At 38.8% G+C, this 26,026-nt stretch overlaps 1 protein-coding gene across 1 annotated transcript in view; it reads left to right on the forward strand.

The window, feature by feature from the left end:
- Positions 1 to 23,445: 23,445 nt before the first annotated feature.
- Syt4 (Synaptotagmin 4) overlaps positions 23,446 to 26,026 on the forward strand; it is a 350,489-nt gene continuing 347,908 nt past the window's right edge. Inside the window, exon 1 of the mRNA XM_083140973.1 lies at positions 23,446 to 23,696. Coding sequence (XP_082997099.1) covers positions 23,645 to 23,696 — 52 coding nt within the window. The 5' untranslated portion in view covers positions 23,446 to 23,644. The remainder of the gene's footprint in view (positions 23,697 to 26,026) is intronic.

Below are 26,026 nucleotides of genomic sequence, written 5' to 3' on the forward strand. Positions count from 1 at the left end.
TTATTCTCTTGTACATATTTTTTAACTTCTGAGATTGAGCTAAAGGATCTACAGGGTGAGTATAAAGTATTTCCCTGATTATGAATATTTATATCTCAACTTCCACGGTAGATAGGCAAATAATACCTATGGCAATACGTAGTGCAATACATCAAGTTTCTTCCACCATTTCCTCGTTTTGTCTCATTCTTATTCTGATTCCCATATCATGGCCACCGCGTTCGCCGGACATAAACTCTCTTGACTTTTTTTTATGGGGTTACGATAAGGACACAGTGTTTAGTTCACCAGTTCCTGATATGCAAACTCTTCAGACACGAATACGGGATGCTATAGAGACGGTGACGGAAGAGATGTTGGCAAAGACATGGAGAGAAATTGAGTATCACCTAGGCGTTCTAAGGGCAACAAAGGGAGCACATGTCGAAGTGTACTGATGTGTACTGATAGCAAAACATTATGAGTTAAGCTACAATTTCCAACAAACCGCATAGTTCTTTAGCAATTAAACTTTGTAATCAGGGAAAGACTTTATGCTCACCCTGTATATCAATCTGATGCGAGAATATTATAGATATTTGTGCATGGCATTGTTGCAAATCACCTGGTGGTGTCGCCAGATAATTTTTGGGAGTGGGTTCAAGAGCGGACGAAATATTTTCAGGTTGGTTCCCCCTCTCTCTCTCTCTCTCTATCGCTCCCTCTCCTTCTCCCCATTTTGTTTCTCTTTCTATTTCTAATCATTAATCTACTTCTCTATTTCCATTTCTCAAACTTCCCTTCATTCTGTAGACACTGAAATATCAACCCCTATTCCACTTAGTGCACCGGCCGGGATTCGAACCCGGGACCCCTGACGTCGTAGCGCGATGTGTTAACCACTCGGCCACGGGGATTTGAGATTGTCCCTTCATCGATTTCATTTCACCATTCATACCCATCATCGCCACTACGCAAAAAGGGGAAGAAAAGCGACGTAAAATAATGTCAATCGATTTCATTCTCCCTCTTTTCTTCCTTGCCTACCTCTATCTACCCATCTCTTTCTTCCTTTTTTCCGCTCTCTTCTTTGTTTTCTACATTCAATTGCTTTCTTCTCTCTCTTTGTCTGTTTTCTTTCATTTCCTCTCTTCTCTCTCTCTATGTTTGTCTGCTTTCCTTTCTTCCTGAGAGAGAAGGGGTTCTTTCTCTCTCTCTCTCTCTCTCGTTCTCTGTTTCTTTGCTTATTTTCTTTCTTACTTTCCTTCTCTTTCTTTCTTTGTCCGTTTTTCTCTGTCACTCTTAGCACTTTCTATTTTTGCTCTTTCGTTATTCCTCCTCGTGTGTTTATACTCTACAATAATGATTCTGCAAATATATCGTGTAGAGGCAGATTATTTCCGTAACATCTTTGGCAGTTATGTATTTGAAGCTTCGGAACGAGTCACAATTCTCCAAGCAGCCAATTAACCAAGCGAGGCGCTGACGTCATCTCAACCCAGAACCTATCGCTAAGCACCTTACTCAGGTTCTACACGCCCACTAGGCTCGCTAGACAGACTTCCGCAGTCCGCTGGAGATGTTCCGAAAGTAATTCGACTCTACGCTATTTGTGTCGGTAGGAGCTCTTTCATGGTGGGCACTAGCCCATCTTTGCTCATCCAGTAGCTACGCTCCTGTTCATTCAAATATTCACACTTACGGCCTTATGCACAGTACGTTGTGTTAGTGAGAACGGAGGGAGATAGGGCTACAGCATAGGATCCTACAATTTTAAGAATGTTCTTGCATACTTAATGAACGGACTTTTTTTTGTTCATTCACACAATTAGACCGCTTTACCTCCATTCTTTCCAGCTCTACAAAATGTTCCTTATTCAGCAATGCAAGGATACTGTTATGCAAGAATTACTGAAGAGAGAATGACAGCAAAAATTATATTGAAGACGCAGAGAAAGAATTTATTTTGATATTTATTTGAATACATTTGAAAAATTTTATTTTTTGTTTTTGCATAGAACTTTAACTTGCTGCTTGTGTTTCTATTCTCTCTACAAACATGTTGCAAATGAATTTTTCAGTAATTTAAGCTTTTCAAAAGCCGATTCAGTAATGTTCTACTACTAAAATACAAATATATAATAGCAATACAACATTTATAAACTACTTGTATATTCTGCAATAAGTAAATATTGCATTGCATCTTCAATAACAACAATACTTCAGATGATTAGTTGTTTTCACATTTAATTTCTGTGATTTTTTTTTCAAGTCCTTTCTTCTTCCCAGTGTATGGAGGATCAGGGATGAAGCCCTTCCGCTCTAAATTCTGGTCTGAAAATAAATTAAGGAATCGAGGCGTTACATATAAAACATATATCTCATTCAACGCACTTCACTTTCTCTCTGGGAAGTTTGCGCAATATGGCTACTTGCAAATGAGCACCGGATAAATGATTGTTTTAAAAAAACTAAGAGTGTGAAAGCCGATTTCTCGATCGGAAGAGAACAGGTAGTTCAAGAAGTGGCCACTACGTGGCACATCTTAATAGTAACTAGTAGTGACATCTCCTGGCTATTTGATGAACCTCGAAGAGTCCGGTGCTTCGCAAACAGTCTAGGAACCATGCTAATTTCCACGAACGTTGCCAATTTCATATTTCAATATAATTATTTATGAAAGTTAGAGCGGGATGTGTAAGTATTACCAAGCAAATTGTCCATCAGCATGTATATTATTTATTTTACCCCATGCGAGCTTCAAGAATAGAAGCTGCTACCGCCTCTGGACGTATGGTAAGGTCGAGCCCCCACCCCCCTCTCCCAAATGTTGAGAGCCGCGTGCTACGTCCCTTATGTCTTGGGTACTTGGTGCTTGAAAGTTATTTACCACGGCTATAGAAATATCTTAATCTCAGGGGATAAGTTCTTTTATTCGAGAATTCCAAATAAGAAAGCGCTTTATAGAAAAAGGGACATAGTTAAATACGGATCTATACGAGGGTCACTATTTATATTTTGAGCCTTGGCAACACTGATTGAAGTTAGGCGCGATTTGACGTTTGCACGGAATCGTCTGGCATTATTGACCATAACGTACTTCAAATGTTTTGTCAATAGCTTGATTTGTGTTGTTTATGTTGCCTTGGAGATTGCGCGACAACAATAAAATGGAATTAACTCGTGAACATTTTCGTGCTGTGACTTTTTACGATTTTCGACGTGGATTATCAAGACAAGAGTGCATCGATCAACTTACTTCCACATTTGGCGATGAAGCCCCATCCTTTGCCACTGTGAAACGCTGATATAACGAATTTAATCGTGGCCGCCATTCGCTCACCGACGAGATTCGCGAAGGTCGTCCAAAATCAGTTGTTGTTCAAGAAAACATTGATGCTGTGCAAAACCTAATACTGCAAGATCGTCATGTGACATACTGTGAGATTGTGGCAACCATAGACATTAGTTCCACCAGCATATATAAAATATTACATGATCATTTAGCTGTGAGAAAGGTATGTTCTCGTTGGATCGCACACAATTTGACAAAAACTCAAAAAGACGCTCGCGTCAATTGGTGCAAACAAATGCTCAATAAATACAATCGTGGTGCTTCAAAATACGTATATAAGATTGTAACAGGTGACGAATCATGGATATATGCATATGAGCCGGAACGTAAACAGCAGTGGACTGTATGGGTGTTTCAAGATGAACCCAATCCAACAAAAGTTGTTCGCGCTCGAAGCACATCGAAACAAATGGTCGCCTGTTTTTTCGGGAAAACTGGTCATGTGGCAACTGTGCCTTTAGAGGCACGTAGAACGGTCAACTCTGAATGGTACACAACAATTTGTTTGCCAGAGGTCTTCGGTCAAATACGGAAAACAAACAAACGCCGTCGGATCATTCTTCATCAAGACAATGCCAGCTGTCACACATCTCGTCTAACAACAGACTTTATGAACAGTCAAAAAATCAAATTGATGGGTCATCCACCGTACAGTCCTGATTTGGCACCCAATGACTTCTTCTTGTTCCCGAATGTCAAGAATAAATTGCGTGGACAACGATTTTTGTCGGCGGAAGACGCCGTTGATGCGTTCAAAAACCATATTATGGAGGTGTCTCAAGAACTGCTTTGACAAATGGTTCGAACGAATGCAAAAGTGTATTGACCATAAAGGAGAATACTTCGAAAAACAATAAAGCAGTTTTCAATGCCAAATTCCTGTTTTTTTATTGTTAGGCTCAAAATATAAATAGTGACCCTCGTATTTTGAAAACTGTACACAATACAGAGAAAAATATGTATATCGAAGCTTGTATGTACATAAAATATGTATATGTTGATTCAAAAATACATAGGTTATAATCTTCTTATAATATATATATAGAGAGGTACAGGGAAGTTTCATTTAAACATTTAGGTAGAGCTTAATAATGTTTGATGGCTGAACCTGCTCCGTAGGAGGGTAGAGATATGGAAAGTTGGTGTAAAAGGTTATTCACGCTTGTTCATACCTGGTAGATGTGTGTGTTGTCTTGTCCTAATGCTTCTCGCAGACCGAATCGTGACAGTTCCAAGGTTCTATCCAGCGATTCTCAGTTCACCAAGCCAAGCGATCCCTTGCGCCTTGTAGCATGCTAGGCAGCGGTAACTCCGTGTTCCATCGTCGTAGTTAGCAGTGTAACGTGTTGTAGAGTAATCGGACTAGTTATCCATGTAGCGTCGATGAGTGTCAGAATCAAAAGAGAGCTAGCTCCGGGTAGGAGCTTGCTTTTACCATTCTAGGCGTCGAAAGGTTGTTAAACCTTTCGAACGCGGTAGATCCTGTTTAGATCCACGCGTTTGCCTTTCCAGTTCCTGGTTTTTACGGAAGTTACAAGCTAGCGCATTCTTGGGATCACTCGCTGGTCGGACAAGTTCAGGAAATAAACAAGTGTGAATATTAACATGACGAGGTTTTCTCGGTCTAATGGTCTCCATATCTCTACATTCCCCTTGTTGAAATAATCGAACCATTCTATGATGGTCGACTACTTCGTCCGGAGTAGATTATATTTAAAAAATTAGGATTTATTAACAAATCAAACGTGTAGAAGACCAATACAGTAAACCAATCACTAGAAGAATCACATCACCGTAAAAAAAAAATTGTAATCACCAGAAGAGTCATATCATATCGTGGCACCAAACACCGTTGAGAAAAAAATATATAGAAACACGTAGTGAAAAAAAAATGAAAACTGTAGGTTATAGCCTCTTATAAACTCAAAAAGTACGAGCACAAATAACTAAGTTCTGAGGCATGGATAAAATAATTACATAAGTTGGGACGTTGTGACACTGAACTAGTTTTGTTTGAGTGATGACAGCACAATAATAATGAAAAACACATGTCAGCACAGTGTGAGGAAACGCCGGGAACCGCAAGCGGTTGTATTTACTGTTTGCTGAGTTCAAAGTACACTCGGCGGAACATACACAATGCTGGGCGGAGCCTTGAGGTATGTTACCTATGGCAACTCTGTAAACTGCATGCCGCCATAGGTTGGACGTGCTGTGCAGCTGACGATAATAAAAAAAAAAACACAAAAGAAAGAGACGTATCTCTAATCCAATATGGGTAGTACCCATGGGCACAAACTTTGGCACTGTAAATGACATATGTTTGTATTAATTGCGTGTGCCTTACGGTACTTGAAGTAGCTGAGCACCGGAACACTTGTAGCCGATGTAAGATAACAATAAGTATCATGTGTCGTCAGTAAACAAGAGCAGGATGCACTCAGTGGGCGGGGCCTTGTCGATGTAGATCGTCATGGGAGGGCAGTCTGGAAGTCAAATTTGCGATGGCGCTTTTGGGTCAAGAGACGTCCTGGGTAAAGCGCTCCACATCTGGGTCGCGGCGTGGGAGATGGAAAAATCAGTCATGGGATCCAGACGGGAACGGGTCCTTGTTGGTGCTGGAACTCCACAAGATCGTTGTTGGTCTCTGCGATGAGCCTAGGTCTGTCGCTCGATGGTACAAGCCGGTGGTGTCATGGGTCCAGTAGCATCCGTGGCGATGAGATAATGAAACAAGCGCAAAAGGAGAAATTAGGAAAAAGCAAATGGTAGTGGAGCAGATTTACAATAAGTGATGACGGGTTATAAAATCGATTGAAAAGGGACTTTCAGTTAAAACTGGTGAATTATTTTGGGGGGGAGGGGAGGTAATATCTAATTTGAATGACGGCGAAGGGGCGTTATTACTTATATGATGTAGAGTTTTGAAGGGGGCCTGTTTATGATTAACAGGTTTACCTGAAGAAAAGTTCGCCGGGGCAACGGGGGGGGGGGGGGAAGTTAGAATAGTCGGCTTAGCCGGGAATGAAATGAGAAAAGAAAGGAGAATTCAGCGATAATAGAACGAACTAAGTGATTACGAGACATTTCCTTCTGTAATATGTGTAAATGTCGTTTATAAAAGCAATTGCTAGAATTTTACGTGTATGGTGGACAAAGGTTTAAGCGCCTTCGATTCGCTGCTAATAAAAAAAAATTGAAAAAGAAGTGAAAAAGAGTAAGTAATATGTTTGTGTAAAAGTTCATTGTAAAATAGAGTAGGTTTTAATTTCATGGGATATGAGCTATACCATGTTGTATGCTATCAAAATTTGAACTATAAAATTAAAGGAGAGAGTGGGAACATTTGCCTATTTTATTATATGCTTTATTAACATATTTAGTGCATTGCAGCTTTCAAAGAAGCAGTTCGCGTTACACCTAAGCGTAAATAAAAAAAAATTGCTATGGCCAAAAAGCCAATGTTCAAGCAAAGTTCTACGCAGTTCATTTGTTCTTTAAATCATTGATCTTGTTCTATCTTAGTTCATTCGTTCTTTATTTCTTTGTACTTTTTTCTTCATTTGAGCGTATATGTACCAGCAAATGGGGAAAAAAAAATATTTGCTAGTTCGGATCATAAACACACTAAGTACTTATTAGTCAAATCAGCTAAGTGATATGTTCTGACTATTACCATGCGTTTAAACGCAAATTATAAAATAACATTAAAATATCTGTAAAAAATAAATTATTAGGCAAGAGATGTATTATAAATGTTCCGACGATTGAGATAGCATTCTGTAATCCTGATCTTGTTAAAATAAAAATAACCATGTTGTATTAAAAATAAAAATGAGTTCGTTCTAACGTAGAAATGCAGTGCGAGCACTGGGAGTGGAAAGAGGGGGGAGGGGAGTCGATGAGCGTGAGAAAATGCTGGATCATGGTATGCTAGCACGTGCAATGTAGGCAACGACGAGCGAGGAGGCTAAAGCGAGTGACAACGGAGTGGCGTGTTAATGAATGTTAGTGGGGTTATCATGGCACTAGTCGTAGCGGGCTTTGAGTCTAGAAATAGTGATAGTGTCAGTCTTTTGTTTACTTCTCCCGTCGATGTAAGTTACCTCGTAGGAATTCTCGTTAACTTTACGAAGAATAGTTCCTTTGTACTTATAAGAGGACGCAAAAGCTTTTGACACACCTGGAGTTGGAGTGGCATCTAGAATCCATACATGTTGTCCTGGTGAGTATTGCATTTTTCTAGAAGTGCGATCTACGTACTTTTTCTGCTGTTCGTAACGCTTGTTCAAGTTGTCGTGAGCGGTCTTTCGTATGGAGGTCAGGAGTTCAAGTCTCTGTGCGTTCGTCTGGGAAACATTGTCGGGATTCGAAGGAAGGACAGCGTCAGCTAAGATCCTTGGGTTGTAGCCAAATAAAGTAAAATACGGGCTCTGGAGGGATCCAGAATGGATTGTAACATTGTGGCTAAACGCTGCGCTAGCCAAATAATCACACCACGAAGCTTTCTTTTCTAACACAAAGACTCTCATAGCTTTCTTTAAGTAACTAAATGAACTCTCAACTAATCCATTCGTGAAATGGGCACAAGTATCTACGTATTTTAGTTGTACGCCTGTAATATTGGCTAACTCTCGTAAGAGTAAACTTGAATTGGGCGTTGAACGATCTAAATAGATCGTTTCCGGGATGCCATGGACTAAAAAGACTTTCTCAACTAAAGCTGTTGCTATGTTTTGTGCATCGTGATTAGCCAAAGGAGCTGTAATTACATACCTTGTACAACTATCGACTACTGATAGGAAATATTTGTATTTGTGCGTTTTTGAAGAGACTAAAGGACCACATACGTCAATATGAATTCGTTGGAACGGAATTTGGGCTGGTTGGAATGTTTGCAGCGTATGCGGTTTAGAACCTTGTGGTTTCTTTGAGATCTGACAAGGGATGCAATGTCTAACCTTATCGTACACAAATTTCTTCATATTGGGGAAAAAGTAGCGCATAAGCATTAAATTATATGTCTTTTGAGCACCTTGGTGACTTCCATTCATTTTGTGTGCATGAATAAGATCGAAAACTTGATTTCTTAATGCATGAGGAATACAAAGTCTATCCCGATTACCAGTTTTGATTTTATTAGTCCTGTATAAGACTCCATTTTTGAGTACATAAGAATACGAAAGCTTTTCTAGTTTAGGGTCACTAGCTTTATCTTTGTTTTCTAATACATCAATAATGTCTCTGAAATAGGGGTCTTTACGTTGTTCTGAACTAATATCAAAATCTGCTGCTTGTGCATGAAATACTTGATGAAAGAATAAGTCATCATCATCATCATCATCTTTCTTGTCATGATTAGTCTTGTCAAGCGGTAAACTTGCACGGGAGAGTGCATCCGAAAGTTCATTTTTACTAGCGCTGACATGCCTTATTTCGAAATCAAAATTCTGAAAATAAAGGGCTCTTCTTCCTAAAATAGAACTATGGTGTTTAGTTGAACGAAGATAGGATAAGGCTTTGTTGTCTGTGAGAACCACAAAATGTTGATTCATAAGAAAAAATTTGAAAGTTTTCAATACATAATATGCACCTGCAATTTCGAGTGAAAATGTGTCTGCTCTTTTCTCTGTGTCTGTTAAGGCTCGTGAACAATAGGCACATGGATGTAAATTTCCTTCGTCATCAGGCTGTAACAGCGATCCTCCGATGCCAATTCCGCTCGCATCAATGTATACATATGAGGGGCGTTTAGGGTCATAAGGGCGGAGGATAGGGGCGGACGTGATCATTTCTTTCAGTGTTTCGAAGCTTTTCTGGTGTTCATCAGTCCATTGAAACTTAACATTCTTTTTAAGCAGCTTAAATAAACATTCTGTTGGTCCTGCAAAACCTTGCACAAATCGTCGAATGAAATTGACAAGTCCTAGAAAACTACGAAGCTTGCGTTTGGTGGTAGGGGTGGGATATTCCAAAATAGCTTTAAGAATGTGTTCTGAAATCTTAACTCCCTTTTGAGATACCAAATTACCAAGGACTTTAACTTCGGTAAAAGCTAGTCTACACTTAGAGGGTGATAATTTAAGGGATGCTGTTCGTAACTTTTGAAACACTCTGTCCAGTATGTTAAGCATGTGTGGGAGATTTGAACTGTAAATAATAATATCATCAGTGTAAACAGAAAGTTCTGAACTGTCTATTCCACTAAGGGCAAGTTCGCTTACGCGATTCATTACACCGGGGGATGTTTTCAATCCCTGGCATAACCTAGCATACCTAAAACTACCAAGATTGTTAATAGAAAAGGCGGTAATGTCTTTAGAACGTTCTGTTAATCCAACCTGAAAAAATGCACTGGACATATCTAAAATTGAGTAATATTTCTTTCCAGCCATCTCTGTCATGATGGTTTTTATGTCTGGGGATTGCAAGGAAATCGGAGCTATTATGTCATTAAGCGCTCTCAAATCAGAAATAAAACGGTAAGTCCCATTGGGTTTCTTAACTAATAGGACTGGGTGTCGATAGGGACTCCCTTCACAGCGTTCTATAACACCTTGGTCTAGTAACTTCTGAACTTCCTGTTTCATGGGTTCTCGGTAATGAAAAGGAATAGGGTAGGTTTTGGCATACACTGGGGTGTCATCTGTCAGTTTGATATCGTATTCCAAAACATTAGTTTTCGTCAATTTATCCCCTGGCCAGAGAAAAATATCTGCATACGTGTATGCGAGCTTTAGGATTTTTTCTCTTTCTTCTCGGGGAATATCAGGGTTAACTGTGAGGAGGGAGGGGTCAAATTTCTTTTGACTTTCACTGATTTGTTGCTTTACTGTAGTATTTTCATTACAAGAGTATGAAAATGCAACATCTTCACTTTTTTCCCAAACGGAAGTAACGTCAGTTAAAATTTCACATGTCGATATTTCGCCTAATATTGTGTCACTTTCCAAAGTGATTGTGGTTTCCGTAGGGTTGTGTATGTGAATGACAGGTGACTGCGGGTTTACTGCAGCATTGGGAAGGACTACTGGATGCTGGGCCATAAGGGAAGCAGATGGTGTAAAAAGTACAGGCTTATGGGTATTAGGTGTCGTAGTGGTAATGTTCAAATTGATATAAGTCTTGGATCGTGGACTTAACTGAACTGTGTTTGAAAGGGTAGCTTTTCCCTCATACACATTTACATTCTCAATTTGGGTAAATATGTCATGCGACAGCTGGTGAGTCTTGTACTTTGATCTTAAAATACTATAATTAGGAGTACGTCCTAAATGACAAAGAGTTATTGTATTGTCTTTTAATGACATTTCGCACCTCTGCGTTCGTAAAAAGTCATTTCCTAAAAGGGGAGGGACGTTAATTGAATCTACTATTCTAAATGGGTGCGAATATTTACGCTTTCCAATTATGATAGGAAGAACGACAATTTCAGACACACTCAGTTTCGATCCGGACACACCTTGGATTGTGGATTGTACTTTGTATGTTTTTCTTTCAGTAGGGAGAAGATGGGAAGGATAAATTGAGATTTGGGAACCCACTGCAATAAGTAAATCTACCTGTTTTCCTTGTATGCTACTATTAATAAAGTATAGGCAATTTCTCTCAATTATAGGAACTTTATCTAATCTGGTATTATCTTCGATTTCGTTCCTGCAAGTCGAAGACGATTTTAGTTTAAAACACTGTCTCGTTGTGGCTTGTAAAAGCAGTTGTCGCTTTCGTGATTATAACGACCACAAAACTTGCAGGCTGAGGTATTTGCATCGTCGCGATTAGCCTGATCTCGACGTTGAAACCTCTTGTTACCATTACTTCTGAACTGGTCTCTTGAGTTCGATCTATAATTACCTCTGTGATTAGCTCTAGAATTATTATTATTTCTGTATGAAGAGGACTTATTATTCCCCTTGTTGAAACCTCTGTTATGTGCGTTTTGATTAGCCGTTTTCGCAAATTCCAGCACATTTGAGCAAAGATTGAAGAGAGAACTTGCATTCATCTCTTCGTTCGAGTGCAGAGTTAAGGTCGAGATTTGTGACGAAAGTTTGTTTATTTCGTCACCAGAGGTAGCACTTGGAGCGTGTTCTACTCTGGGTACGGCTGGTGTCGCCGCGCAGCGGGCACTATCAGAACTCGGTATATGATACATTCCTTGATACACTGTGTGGGAACTATTTACAAGAGCCGGGTTGGACTGTGGACTTTGGACTTGATGTGTCAATGGTGGGAGAGAAGGAAATGGACACTGGTTGTATGGTACAAAGTGCTGAGCTGGGTTGTGTGCACTACTGGGGAGGGGGGAATAGACCTGTGCATGCGAACAGCTGTGAAGTGATGACGGAGTGAATGTCTGGGGTAAGCTTGCCTGAGCGATGGCCTGATCAATTTCCAATTTCTCTTCCAACATACGGGAATTAATTAATGACTGCTGGCGTTCAAAATTCTGTAGGTGGGCAATTAATTCTTCTGTTCTAGCAAAATGCTTGTTGGTTAAACAGCCAATGTATTTGGCTCGCAGTCCCGTGATGATGTAAGAGAGAGTTTGTTCTTCAGTGGCGTTCGGGAAGTATTGCTGGACTAATGCCTTTTTAGCAATAACGTAGGTGTGAATGGGCTCGGTTACCACTTGTTTTCTCTGGAGAATTATCTGTACAGGATCTGCTGACAAGTATGATCCCTTAAATAGCGTATTTAGCTCGTCTTTGATATGGGTGTATGTCAAGTCTACAAAATTGGGTCGTTTCTGTATGTCATGAAAATAAGTTAAAGCGGTGTCAGTCAAAAATAAAGGTAACATCTCTTTACGCTTAACTTCCGACCATCCTGCGGCGTGTGCTACATTTTGAAACTTGAGGAAAAATGAGTCAATGTGCTTAGGGTCATTTCCGCTAAATGGTGCCGGGTATAATGCAGTTGGAATTTGGGTGGCCATGTTAGTCGTGGGAATTTCTAGTTAAGTGATCAGAGTTATTAGTACCTTTAGAGGGAGTAGGAACTTCACCTGGGGTACTTGCTAAGGGCTGGGGTTGGTTTTTGTTGGGTGTTTGTAGTCCAAGGACAAATTGAGGGTAATTTCTATTAGCATACCTTAACCGTGTTAGTGGAGGGGAGGGAATTGGGGTTAAAGGTCGTGAATTTATTGGATTTGCCGTGATTGCAGTTGCTAACTCTATGATTTGGTCGAGGGAGGAATCTAGGTGTTCGTGCAATGCTATCTGTGACGTATTTATAAACGAAGGTTCGTCGTGCTGACCAAAGAACAAATGAAAGTATGGGTATACAGTTATTTATGTCATTAATATATCGCTGGTCAAAGAAGTATAAGCAAGTGTTCTCATTCCTGTGTGAATGATGCTTGAATACATGTTATGCAGAAGAACTAGATTTTTGTTGGGAGGGGGGGGACTCGGCATAAAAGAAAAAGAGGGGTTGTTTTCCATAAGGTAATACACAAAATTGTCACTGGGTCTGACGCATCTTAAGCGTTTTGTGGGAGTATGAGTTGGAATTACTAAAAATTTACTTTAAAAATGCTCCCAAAGTGGGAGGGAGGGGTGGGAGAGAATAATTTAATGTAAAGCAATTCGTACAGGAGGGTACTTAATTGCAAAAAGGGCCTGAAGCACCTCCACCATGTTGTAACCCCGTTTTCCTGGGGTTAGAGAGGTACAGGGAAGTTTCATTTAAACATTTAGGTAGAGCTTAATAATGTTTGATGGCTGAACCTGCTCCGTAGGAGGGTAGAGATATGGAAAGTTGGTGTAAAAGGTTATTCACGCTTGTTCATACCTGGTAGATGTGTGTGTTGTCTTGTCCTAATGCTTCTCGCAGACCGAATCGTGACAGTTCCAAGGTTCTATCCAGCGATCCTCAGTTCACCAAGCCAAGCGATCCCTTGCGCCTTGTAGCATGCTAGGCAGCGGTAACTCCGTGTTCCATCGTCGTAGTTAGCAGTGTAACGTGTTGTAGAGTAATCGGACTAGTTATCCATGTAGCGTCGATGAGTGTCAGAATCAAAAGAGAGCTAGCTCCGGGTAGGAGCTTGCTTTTATCATTCTAGGCGTCGAAAGGTTGTTAAACCTTTCGAACGCGGTAGATCCTGTTTAGATCCACGCGTTTGCCTTTCCAGTTCCTGGTTTTTACGGAAGTTACAAGCTAGCGCATTCTTGGGATCACTCGCTGGTCGGACAAGTTCAGGAAATAAACAAGTGTGAATATTAACATGACGAGGTTTTCTCGGTCTAATGGTCTCCATATCTCTACAATATATATATATATATAATTTGAAGGAGATCGTCTTCTTCTTTTCTCCTCCTCGTTTGGGAAAAGGTTTCTTCTTCTTTATTTTCTTTGATTTAAGAAAAGGCTTCTACTTTTCCTTCTTCTAATTTAGTTTCTTTCCTTTTAAAACATAATCTTATTTAGTCTCTCTCTCTCTCTCTCTCTCTCTCTCTCTATATATATATATATATATATATATATATACACACACACGTATAATCTTTCATTATATGTACATTAATTTCCAATAACGTCATCTGGCCTATTTTTCTTTTTGCCTTAAAATAAACTTTTCTTTCCTTTCTTCGTGGGTCTTTATCATTGCTCCCCTTGCAATTCTCATAACTGCATTTACTAATGATTGCACGTCTATGACCTCTGGATCATAATTATTTTCTCCTTTTGGAATATCATATCGTAAACCCAACGGATCATTACTTCTAGCTGGGGGTTGAATAGTTTCCCCACCTACTTGTCATCTTCGTTCCAATATATATTCCTTTACTCTCTTTCCTGCTCGCATTCCCCGCTTCTTTGGCATTATACAGCACCACAAGCTATATTTATAGAAACATTAGGGCCGTCTAAACTGACAGTAGCGCCACCTCCTATGTAACGACCAAAAGGGAAATACCCCAGGATCGCTAACAGCAAGCGCTGCCTATGGCCCAGTGCGTCTAATAAATGAGATCAGCCGTAAGTACTTCGGGGCGTCTAATTGGACACAGCGCCACCGAGGGACGGACAACCAAAAAGCTGACGACTTTCTCCTCGTCAGAGGTATTAAATCAAATTTTGATTACTAGGATCGAAAAGGATACATTTCTGAATTCATTTGCTCACTTATTAACTTTCCTAATTGTTTCATATATGAGCATACCCATAATTATCTTAATTGGCTATTTACAACATTTTATTCACTCCTTCTTTAATTTTATACTCTTCCTTTATGTATTTTGCATTTACTATAATACATATAATCACTCTTCTCCGCTCTTAGTTTCTACAATTAACTCTGCTTCTCTTTATATAGCGCGCTGCCATCTATCGTCGCTCTCGGGAAATATTTCTTCCTTGCATTTCTCATTGTGTCGTCGGAAATGACGCGTGACACAATATCCCCCTCCTTGAGGATGAAAAATTTATATATTAGAAAATTCATTTGTAAATTTATAAAATTTCCCCCTCGTTCTCTATGGCTTCTCTTACTGTTTCTACTCTTTATTAACTAAGCTTTTTTTTACTTCCTCTGTACAGTTGTACCTCCTGATATCATCCAGGTTCTCTCTTATCTCTGTCTTCGTTTCTATATGCTTTACTACCTCCCAGGGGCGCCGACTTGTCAAAATTATTGGGGGGCTCTGATCACTGAAATAAATTAATGAATGACTCATTCTCTCCCTTTTTTTAAGTTTTGGCCTCAGAGTTCGGAATCAAATAAAAGCCCACGAAGTCCTCAAAAATATCAAAATTTTTATTCACAGTTCTAATGCAGAATATTAATTGTCCACGGATGGATATGTCACAAGTTTCGTCAACCATAATAGCAAAATATTCCCGACTTCTAATATCTGCTACCACGGAGCGCAAAACAGATCTCCCTAATATATCAATGATCTCGTTCTGAATGTCATGTTAGAGCCATTTGTGGCCCAAACGTCCCATCCACTACCCTAGTTCATGCACATCGTCTCTTGAAACTCTTTTTAGTAAAAATTTTAACAATACTCATAATTACATGTCATGTGTTTTGCTGTCTCTGGATATAGACCCCCTCCCCCAAAGTTGATGGTTTACCCCAAATTGATGGTCTAGAACATTTCAAATGTGTATTTAAAGTTAAGTTCATGGGGCACAATTCAGAGTAAACTTTACAAGAGAAGCAAAATAATACATTAGATCCTCTAAAGCAAAATTATTTGGAGGCTCTGCCCCACATCGTTAACATCTACAAGCCCCATGGAGTCGGCGCCTATGCTACCGCCGTGTTCCGAAACAAGTTCATGCTCTCCTATGGCCCTTCATATATGAAAAACAATTTCTTGATTGCTTTCTCTGATGCTTTACTCATTGGGTGTGTTTTCCAAAATACTAAGTCTCTCTTTTTTAATTTTATTCTCATACCATTCTCTGCTTTCTTGGTTTTCTTCTTCATTCTCTTAATGCACATGTCTAGTAATACTTCTTTAGCCTCTTCTTTGGATATTACTTCCCTTGGCCAATCCAAATCTTTGAAGATGCTAGGTTCCTCCATATACCCTAGAAACAATTCAGCGGCACTCTTCCTTGTTTCCTCAGATACAATATGCCCTAGGAATTTGATTTCTTTCTTTGCAAACGAACACTTCTCTAACTTAACGGTAAGAACTGCTTCTTTCAATCTACACAGAACCCAGTCTATTTAACTTATATGATCCATCCAGTCTCTTGAATGTATACACCGTATTATCTACGTATATTGCTAACCATGGCTTTGTTTCCAGAAAAAATATTCTTTTTAACGCCGTTGTAAACGCCGACACCGATGAATTTAGTCCGTAAGGTAGTCTCCTAAATTGGAATAACCTCAACCCATACCTAAATGCTGTGTATTTTCTAGATCTTTCTTCAATCTCCACCTGGAAGTATCCTAGCGTTAAATCAAAAGATGTGAAGTACTTATTTCCCGCAAAAGAAAGCAACAACTCATTAATTTTTTCTACTTGATTTCGTGGTAGTAATAAATGCTTATTTAGCTCTCTCAAATCCTAAACAGTTCTCACACCTCCGTTTGACTTATCCACTTTGTGCATGGGGCTTACGTGAATACTATTCGAATCTTCTATGATCTCCCAGTCTAACCATTTCTGTAGTTCTTCTTCAACCGCTTTCCTCTTCGTAAACGGTATAGAATATTGCCTAGATACTATGGGCTGATTTGTGTCGACCTCTATTTCATATGAATACATATCCGTAAGTCCAGTTCGATGGCTAAATATGTTACTATGCTTGACAAGCACATCTCTCAATTCTCATCTTTCGGTTTCAGAGATTTCTATGCATTCGCTCACTTTATCTTGTATTTCTTTAACGGACGCCATATATTCATTTTCTTTTTCCTTTATTTCTCTATATTTATATTCGCCGTATTCACTTTCTTTATACATACCGTCCCTTTCATTAACCACAGGACCTTGTTTTCGAACACACATTTATTTTGTCGACTCGTCACACATAGTGTCCATAGGAATATCCGGTCAACACGACTCTTCCAATTCTACATTTAGCCTTCTCTCTTTGACATAAATGTGCCCATCATACTTTTCTAGGAAAAACACTCCTAAAATAATCTCACACCGTAATGCTTTCACCACTAGGAAATTTACTGAGAAATTTTCTCCTTGAAAATTCATCATGATTTTTGTTGATCCCTGTATCTTGTATTCATCCTTGCCGGCTGCCATGATTAATCTAATCATGTCTTTCTCGCATGTATCTAATCTAGCTTGAAGGTACTTCTCTCTTATTTTCTTCCAGCATTCGTAGCTCATAACTTCCACTACGCTTCCACAATCTACCAATTACTTAACTTCCAGTTCTATTATTTTAGCGTTAACATAAAACGTTCTTCCAGGTTTTAGCCTTCCAAAGTCCGGTTCTCCTATTAAACATATTTCTAGACTATCGCTGGGTTTCTCTTTTGATTCTCCCCTCGTTTCATATTCCTTTTCACTAGCTCTCACACCTGAGGATTGCTGCAAGAGCATTACATGTTTGACGCTCGATTATTTTGGGGGTTCTTCAAATTTTCTTCTCCGTGCGATCTTTCTTGGAACCTTCTTCCATCATTACAATAACTTCTTGTTAACTTCATTGCCTCGTTTCTCTCTTCTTCCTGAGATATATTTCTTCTCTCCGTTTCATCATTGGATGCTCGTCCATTCTGCTGTCTTTCTTCTCTTTCGTCTCTCCATCTAGGACTTCCTCCTCTGCCATATCTTTGGAATCTATTTCTGCCCCTGTATGTCCTACCATGGCCTTGGTACCTTCCATCTCCAACAAACTCTTGGTTCCTGACGTAATCGTTCCTATTTCTCAAGTTGGTTCCTCTTCCTCTATCCTGGTTCTGACCTCTCAAATTCAGATATCTTACCTCGAGCTCTTGTCTTCAGAACTTTGGCCTATGACGATTATCCTCGTCAGCATAAAGTCTCTTTGCATAAGGTCGACCATCTCTGTCATTCCTCTCTCTATCCCAAGAGTTTTTGCCCGACCCTGTGACCGAGTGGTTAGCACATCGCGCTGCGACGCCAAGGGTCCCGGGTTCGAATCCCGGCCGGGTATGGTTGTTTGTGAATGTCCATTTTCATCCATTTCATCATTTCATCACTCATCCCCATCTTCGCAAATTAGCCAAGAGGCACAAAACGCGAAGTAAAATAAACTAAATCAATCAATCAATCCCAAGAGTTTTGAGTTTTCTTCAACATATCTTCTGTCCTTAGATATTCTATTAAGTCATCCACTTGCTTTATTTTCACCGCCGATATAGCTCTTTGGATTCTTACTGGTAGTGTTTGGATTACTTGTTTCACTAATTCCTCCTCACTACATCCTTCTTTCCAATTCTTGAAGCTCCTCAAGATTTACCATCCAGACTTTCTATTTTCGACCAGTCGATATGTTTTCCTTTTAGGGCTTCAAATTGCCTTTCCTTGATGTCTTGGCTACAATAGTAATCCAAAAACGTTCGACTGAATTTTCTAAAGTCTTTGAATTTGTGTTGGTTTAATTGGTACCACCCGGCTGCTGACTGTTCGAAACACGTGTCAATGAGACTAAGAATCATGTGATCTGGGATTCTCATTAAACGTATATTCGTGGTAAGCTCCTTGAAGAATTTCCTTGGGCATTTTTCTGATATGTTTCCATTAAATTTATGCATATGCTGTAATTCCTGAGGTCTAGGTATTCTCGACTTATATCTTTCCCAACCTTCTAGCCTATCTAAAAATTTCTCGTTGTTGCTCCCTTCTTCACTACTCTTCCACTTTCTCTTTCTCCTTTGGTGAGATCCCTTTCCCGGTTTTAGTTTCTTTTCTTCTTCCCTTGTTGACTCGTCACTTGAGCTTTCTTCTTTTCTCTCTTTCTTGATATGAGTCTCATCGTCACCATTGGAAACCATACCTAACATTGTCATCGCCCATAGATACATTTCCTATTCTTCTTTCCACTTCTTCCATTCTCTTTTCCGTCTTATCCATCCTACATATTGTTCCTCTCATCTTCCTATCTACTTCCTTTTCCTTCTTTTCTATGGCATCCATTTCACTTCTACTTATTCCAGTCTCACTTTCTGTGTTTTTAGTTCTTTCTTGAATTTCCTGAATTTCCTGTGAACTCACTTCGCTGATTTCTAAAACTTCCCTTTCTATTTTGATATTTATTTCCAAACATTTATCTTCTATCAAGACCTTTGTTTCTTCTATTTTGCTTTCATGTTCATCTATTTTGGAAACTACCCATTACACCCCTGAATTGGATTTGTAAGCAATAACAAAATGACCATATCTATCATTCGATAAAATAAATTAAAGTGAAACAGATGAGCATCAAACGTGAGCCATGTTCTTAGACACGTGTACAAAACCTGGGTAGGATTTTTTTCAGAATTAACCAATATTTATAGGATGTAGAAGACATATGAAAGCCTAAAATATTCTAAAATGTGTAAATGATGGTTTTGATACTGAACTTTGAATATCGAACACATCGAATATTTGGTAGAAAGGTGTTTGAAATGCCCACGTGACCAGAATTTATGTATTTGGACTCTCTTCTTCAAAATAAGCTTTTGCTTCTTTCTACTTTGATTAGTTCACGCATTTCTTAACAAAAAGTGCTTGTATATAACGGATTTTTAAAAATCCATACAAATCGAAAAAGAAAAATGATTATTAATCAAATCTCTTCTAAGAAGTTTGATAAAAATAAGATCCACGCCCGCTCATCCCTTACAATTCATCTGTATATGTTTTGAGTGTTTATATCGTTTGTTATATCTTGTCATGTTTATTTTTTAACTTTTTTTTTTACCTAAAACCTGCAACGATCCTGCGAGATCGCCACAAGTAGATGAATATGTTCCTTTTCTTGCCATTGTTGAAAATCGCATTGTGTAAGGTTATCTATTATGTTATCGCTTCTCATACGATTTCACTGCAATGCGTGGTAGAATGTAGTTTTACCGTTTCCCACTAGGGGAGCGTTACTATGTTAGTGGTTTATTGTTATCGCGTATAGATGGCACTCAATGTTAAGCAGCTCTCTCGTAGTTCACGAGTACCCACTACAGGCGCTGGTGCTGCGCTCAGAATTGTATATAAGCAGCAACGCGGCCCCGGCCCGTCAGTCTTTGTGTTGGCTCTACGGCTACTCTCGGTTGAGCTCTGCTCCCGCAAAATAGCCCAGCATTTGCAAGCACACGGCTGCTTGGGGATATAAGGGCTTTCTACAGTGTGGCCTACTCTGGTAGAACGGAAACGAGATATAGCAGTATCCCTCGGCCTACCAGGTAGATTATAATTGTTTAAAGCTCAACTTTCTGCAGTGTGGCCTACCTGTAGAACGGAAACGTACTCCTTGTACGGCCTACAGGTAGATTATAAGCATTGTATTAGGTTACGGTTTAGTTCATGGATAAATTTACTTTTGGGAGACGGCTTATTAGTAGAATTAAAACAAAGGGTATCCGTATTTTTCGGCCTACTAGTAGATTATACATCTGACAGCAGCCGTTGTAGAAATGAGTTCATCTTTTGGCCTACTCTGGCAGAACGGAAACGAGAGATCGCAGTATCCCTTGGCCTACCAGGTAGATTACACGAACAATGACGTTCATCGTTAATTAGTTTTCATTTAGGGTAATTAAGCAGTTTATTAATTACTGCAGTTAGCTTAGCTCTATTAAATAATTAATTAAAGTATTTAAAGTTAAATAAGCCTTATCTATTACGAACTTATAATAAATTCATTTTGTTCTTTGATATTATTCTTTGGTTAATAGGAAGGCAGATTAAATGTTTCTTGAGTTGCAAAATTGATGCCTTATTGTCCCCATACGCCAAACACAGTTGTATTCCAGAAGATAAATGTTAATGCAAGATTTAAATTGATGCCCTAAAGAAAAATAAGGTAGCTTATTTCCCGCTGCTACCTCTAAAGAGGAAAATTTGAATGGTCCCTGTTCTCCTTCTCCAAGATTCAAGCAGAGGAGCTTCGAACCTGGATCTTCAGGAACGTCGAAGTGCAGTGCAGCGAGGTTGTATCAGGAGATATAGTGACAGTGTTACATTTGGATATATTTGGTCAATATTTCTGCGTGGATATATATATATATACGTTTACCCAGAGTAATAAACTTGTTAAGCTGGGACTAACTTTCATTGAGTATACCCGAACCCTGAGACTAGGAGTTTCAAGCCCCGAAGGTTACCGAGTGTGAAGCCGAGGTAATAATAGACATAACGAACGAGTGACGAGCCGACGCTCCCAAAAGGGGGGTGATCTTGCAAACCATTTTGACTTATTTTTGTTTATCTATTACAGTTTCAGTGTAAAATGGATATTATAAATGCTGCATCTGAAATTTTTAATAAATAAATGGTCAAAATGCGAAAGGTTCGACATTAACAAGTCTGATTGGACTTGGAACCACTCTAAAATATGTTGAACAAGGTTGTAAACGAAGTAAAGCCAATGTTGCTATATTAATTTGTTAGAAGAACATATATACGCCTAGATCTAATTTTAGTAGTTGTAAATTAATTTTGACCCAGTGTTCGAATTGAAGAGGAGGGGGTTGGTAGAAAAGTTTCGCCCTCATTTCCAAGGCTCTACATATCTACACGTAATTTGGTGAAAGAAAAGTTCCTCTTGTCAAGGAATATATGAACAGAGGCATACTTATTCTTCATTATTTGCCAATAATTTGAGTATTGAAACAATTCTAATATGGGAAAGTGATAAATTGTACTGGGGTCTGTCAAATATTGGTGAAAAAAAGAAATTCTGAAAGTTATACAGATTTGTAATTTTAAGAAATTAAAAATAAATATAGGCTATCTTATAGGTTTGGTTATTACAACTATAACGCCATATCTGTTATTGTTATTTATTAGGTAGGTCATTACACTTCAAAACACTTATATGTTAAAAAATACTGATACTTTCCCATCTCTGCGCTCCGTTCAATTCAGACCACGTTTAGCATTTTAGCTCAGAGATGAAAATCGGAATTTAACCTGCAGTTTCAATGGGATCCTGAACACTGTGTAACGTGCATCTATCAAGGATAGAACTTGAGGCCCATGATTACAATATGACTTCGTTGCGTTCCCACTACTCCATCGGGGAGTTAAAGCTGAAGTTTGAACCAATAACCGATCCAGCAGTTACAGTTGAGTGGGTACCTCAGCTCACCGAGAATCAATTTCAATGTAACATGTTTTATGTAAACAATATATCGCACTGTACAGCAACAAAGTTGATTTATATGCTACAGAGATTAGAGTATAATTTTGAAAAAAAAGAAGAATAGAAATCCAGGGCTGGAATTGAAGACTAAAATTGGTAAACTATGTAAGTCACAATAATACAAACACCGTTTTCCCCACGTTAAACTGTGAAATGTGCCATGCTTTATAATGTGGTAAACGTGAAAAGTGGCTGGTAGCCCTCTAAGTAGTTCAAAGGGCGTGTAAAGAGGTCACTCGTGTGAACGTTCTTACGGGCTGATGTGCGGAACGATGCCATTTCCCAACACTTTCGCTTTTGGCACTTACAACGTTTACCACATTTAATCCTCAATTATTGTATGTCGTTATCATAATTCTTCCCACTGCCACGGTAAACTGAACGATCAGATATATGAGTAAAGTGAATAAACAAAGAAAACAAAAACTCATTATCTCTCAAGGGGTCTCGGGTTGGATGTCCTTTTGAAGCATATTGCACAGTGGTGGATCCAAATTTAAACTGTAGGTCCAGTTCCGATTAGCCTATCATGACCATAAAGTGGACTTAAAAACAAACTTTAAAAAATATATGTTTTCGAACCTGTTCAACTTGGTGTTTTATTCAGAACATTTACGTCTTTAATTAAAAATATTAAGCATAAGAATATACCCAAAAGTCTGGCAGTTGGGAGGGGCGACTGCCCCTATCACCCTCCCCGTGCGTCCGCACCTGTGTGGAACGAGAGGAAAGATACAGTAGATGATCCTTCTAATAATGGGTATCATCACATATTTGAACTTGAATGAGATATTTGTTAAAACAACGACTTGATAACTTGCAAAAGAAAAAAAAAAGGAATGAGAGAGCATTTAACAAATGAATACCATAAAGAAATTTTGCCCTTGGCCCAATGGTGGCAATTTTCGACGCACCACACCTTCATTCACCAAGAAGGTTGGTATAACACGTTCGAAGTAGGTCTTGACCAAGACACTAGTTACTGTGTTTCTCCTGTACACTTTATGATCCCATACGCACGCCAGTGTTACATAGTTAGGGCTTTCAAGGCATTAAAACAGTCAACAGGTAGCTGTCAGAGAATGACACATGAACCCTCTCAGCAACGGGGTGGGCAGGGCGTGCAAACGTGTAGAATACACCCTCCCTTCCCCTAGAGTATAACCTTGGGCGGCTTCAATGGCAAGCCTAGCGATTTCCAGCCCTATAAAGTGGGCGTTCGATTTTAGTGACGAAAATTCCGCATTTCGCTTTGCAGTCGCGCACCCCCTACTTGCTCGTATTGACCCGTATACTCGCCCAAGCAACGCAAGGCTTACAGAACGTGTTGTGCAGCGAGAAACGTCAGGGTAGGAGGGAGAGTTAGATCGCATTCGCGCGATATCTCGCTGCCGATCTTGAAACAGCCAAAGCAGACGTGGGGGTATTGAATTGCGTTTCAGTGAAGTGATCCATTTGTTTACCCGAATTTGATAACCCGAAAATACGACAATTGAAGACTCAACAGAGATGGTGAGCAGTTCCGCTGGCGACGGACCAGACATCAAGGCGATTGAAACAGGTAAGTGTTACTCTCGTCTTTTAATCCTCACAGTCACAGTCCATTATTCCTTTCGTCATAATCATGGCGGACCCCAACATTACTATTACACCATACTTATTATCGTATCATATTGTGTACCACAGCACGAAAGACCATCTCTTTCATTGCATGAACAATACACAAAATAATCAATAACTGTGAACGAAATGTCTGTCCTGCAAATCATTGTTAATGAATCCGGTGACTGGGTCCAGTATGGTAGGTCATAGCCGGCATTTCCCACCAAAAGACTGGTTTGTCATCGGTTGTTGGCTCGTTGACGACATGCAAAACCAAAATTTGGGACTTTATTGTAGACACTTTTGTACAATATAGACATGTAAACGTCATTATTCTGTCTCATGTAACGAAAATAAACGTTTTGACATAACTTGCTTGATTGGTTTATTTTACTTGGCTTTTCTGCCACTTTTGACTAATCGCAAATATTATCTTGCTTAAAAATGCAACATTCTGTTACATGTACTAAATATGTCAGTGATCTTTGCCACCTTTTAATCGTCTTTGCTTCTTGTATGTTATTTTCAATTTTTGCTCTTGCACACAAATACACAAATTGTTCCAACACGAATTAGGGACATTTGCACGTTTTCTGTACATACGTACATTCAAATATTGAATGAATCTACGATATTTGAAAGTGACACATATAGCGGCTTTTGTTAATAACCGATTACTAATACAAAATGCATTTATATTACTGAAGATTGAAAGTAAAACCACAGAGACAAATTTTATATTTTGAGGCAGGACGCAAGTTAATCATACGGAAGCGAAACTATAAAATAACATAGACGTTATTGCTTGTTTTCAGTGGGCGTTGCCATGCCTTTTGCTCATGTAAGAACGCACAGGTTTAGTCAATTTTCACGTATAATTTCTACATTTTTATTAAAATCGGAATACTTGTAGATTTTTGACAGTCTGCTCGCTCAAATTTTATGTACTTATGATTGGTTTTATCGTATTTTACACTGATCTAAAATAAGATTGCATGATGAATTTAATCTTGCAAGATCTTAAAATCGTTGTTGCCAATTAGACTTGCTTTATACTTAGTTATATTATTACAATACCACATAACTATTTTCAATTACAGTAGAGCGTCGATTATCCGAACGTCGGTCAACCGAACGACCGCTTAACCGAACTGTGTACTCGCTCACTTTCAGATATCTGTAATGAAAAAAAGTACGTGACTTAGCTGCTCGTAAGCGTGTAGGCTTGCTTAGACAGACCAAAATAAAGGATTTTTTTAAACGTTAATTTTGTGTACTGTGTGTATTGTTCATGCAAAATGCGTATGTAATATGTACATATTTTTGTTTAATAAACTGTACCACATACTATATATTCCTACTAAAGTTGCCTTTGTACGTTACTTTGTAATACATACTTAAAGAGATGCCTGTTTTTATGAATAAATTTACTGTACAGTACTTCTTTTTGGCAAATAAACATGTACAGTTCGATTATCCGAACAAACCAGTTTTCCGAACACCCATGTCCCCCAATTACTTCGGATAATCGACGCTCTACTGTACTTATATTTTGTATTCTGTGTGTGCAGCAGCATAATTTCACATGCATGGTTAATAATACATAGGTAGGTCCTATCCACGTTCAAATTGAAAGGGAAGCAGGGAATTTTTATGTTTATGTGCACCCTTTACATTTTACATTCTTGAAAGTGAAAGATTTCCCCCTCTAAATATATGTTTTATCATTGTTAATTGTAATTCATATTATTCATAGAAGATAAATACTAGATCTGGAGCCAGATAACACTAGATTTCTTGTGTAAATAATGCTGGCATCTCAAAAATCTTTACTATGATTATCCTGGTATTAACGATAAAAATGTATATTTTCAAAGATAAATGTGCCTGAAATAAAGCGTAAACTATGGGTATGATATGAAATGAATGCATAATTTAACTAGTCGTACTAGAATGAATGTCAGGACAGTTTATTATATTTTATATCTCAAATATGTTCTCTAGAAGAGAGTAAAGATACAATATTTGGGAAGCGATAATACTTTTGTAAAATCATTTTATAAAATATTAGCGAACACAAAGTGTTTTAACATTAATATGAGACATTTGCTGGTTTACAGCTTTTGAAACCTAAATTTTCGACGCACAACATTTATAGAACTTATGTGTCTTTTGAAAAAAAATCCAGTGAAGGGGGAGATTCAGTAACTTCTTGTAACCAAGAGGACGACTCCCCCACCTACAAATACCATACCACTTATAACAAATGTAAAGAACAGAAGAAAACCG

This window comes from Lepisma saccharinum, chromosome 19 (assembly GCF_977018435.1).
Source record: "Lepisma saccharinum chromosome 19, izLepSacc3.1, whole genome shotgun sequence".
Taxonomy (NCBI): Eukaryota; Metazoa; Arthropoda; class Insecta; order Zygentoma; family Lepismatidae; genus Lepisma; species Lepisma saccharinum.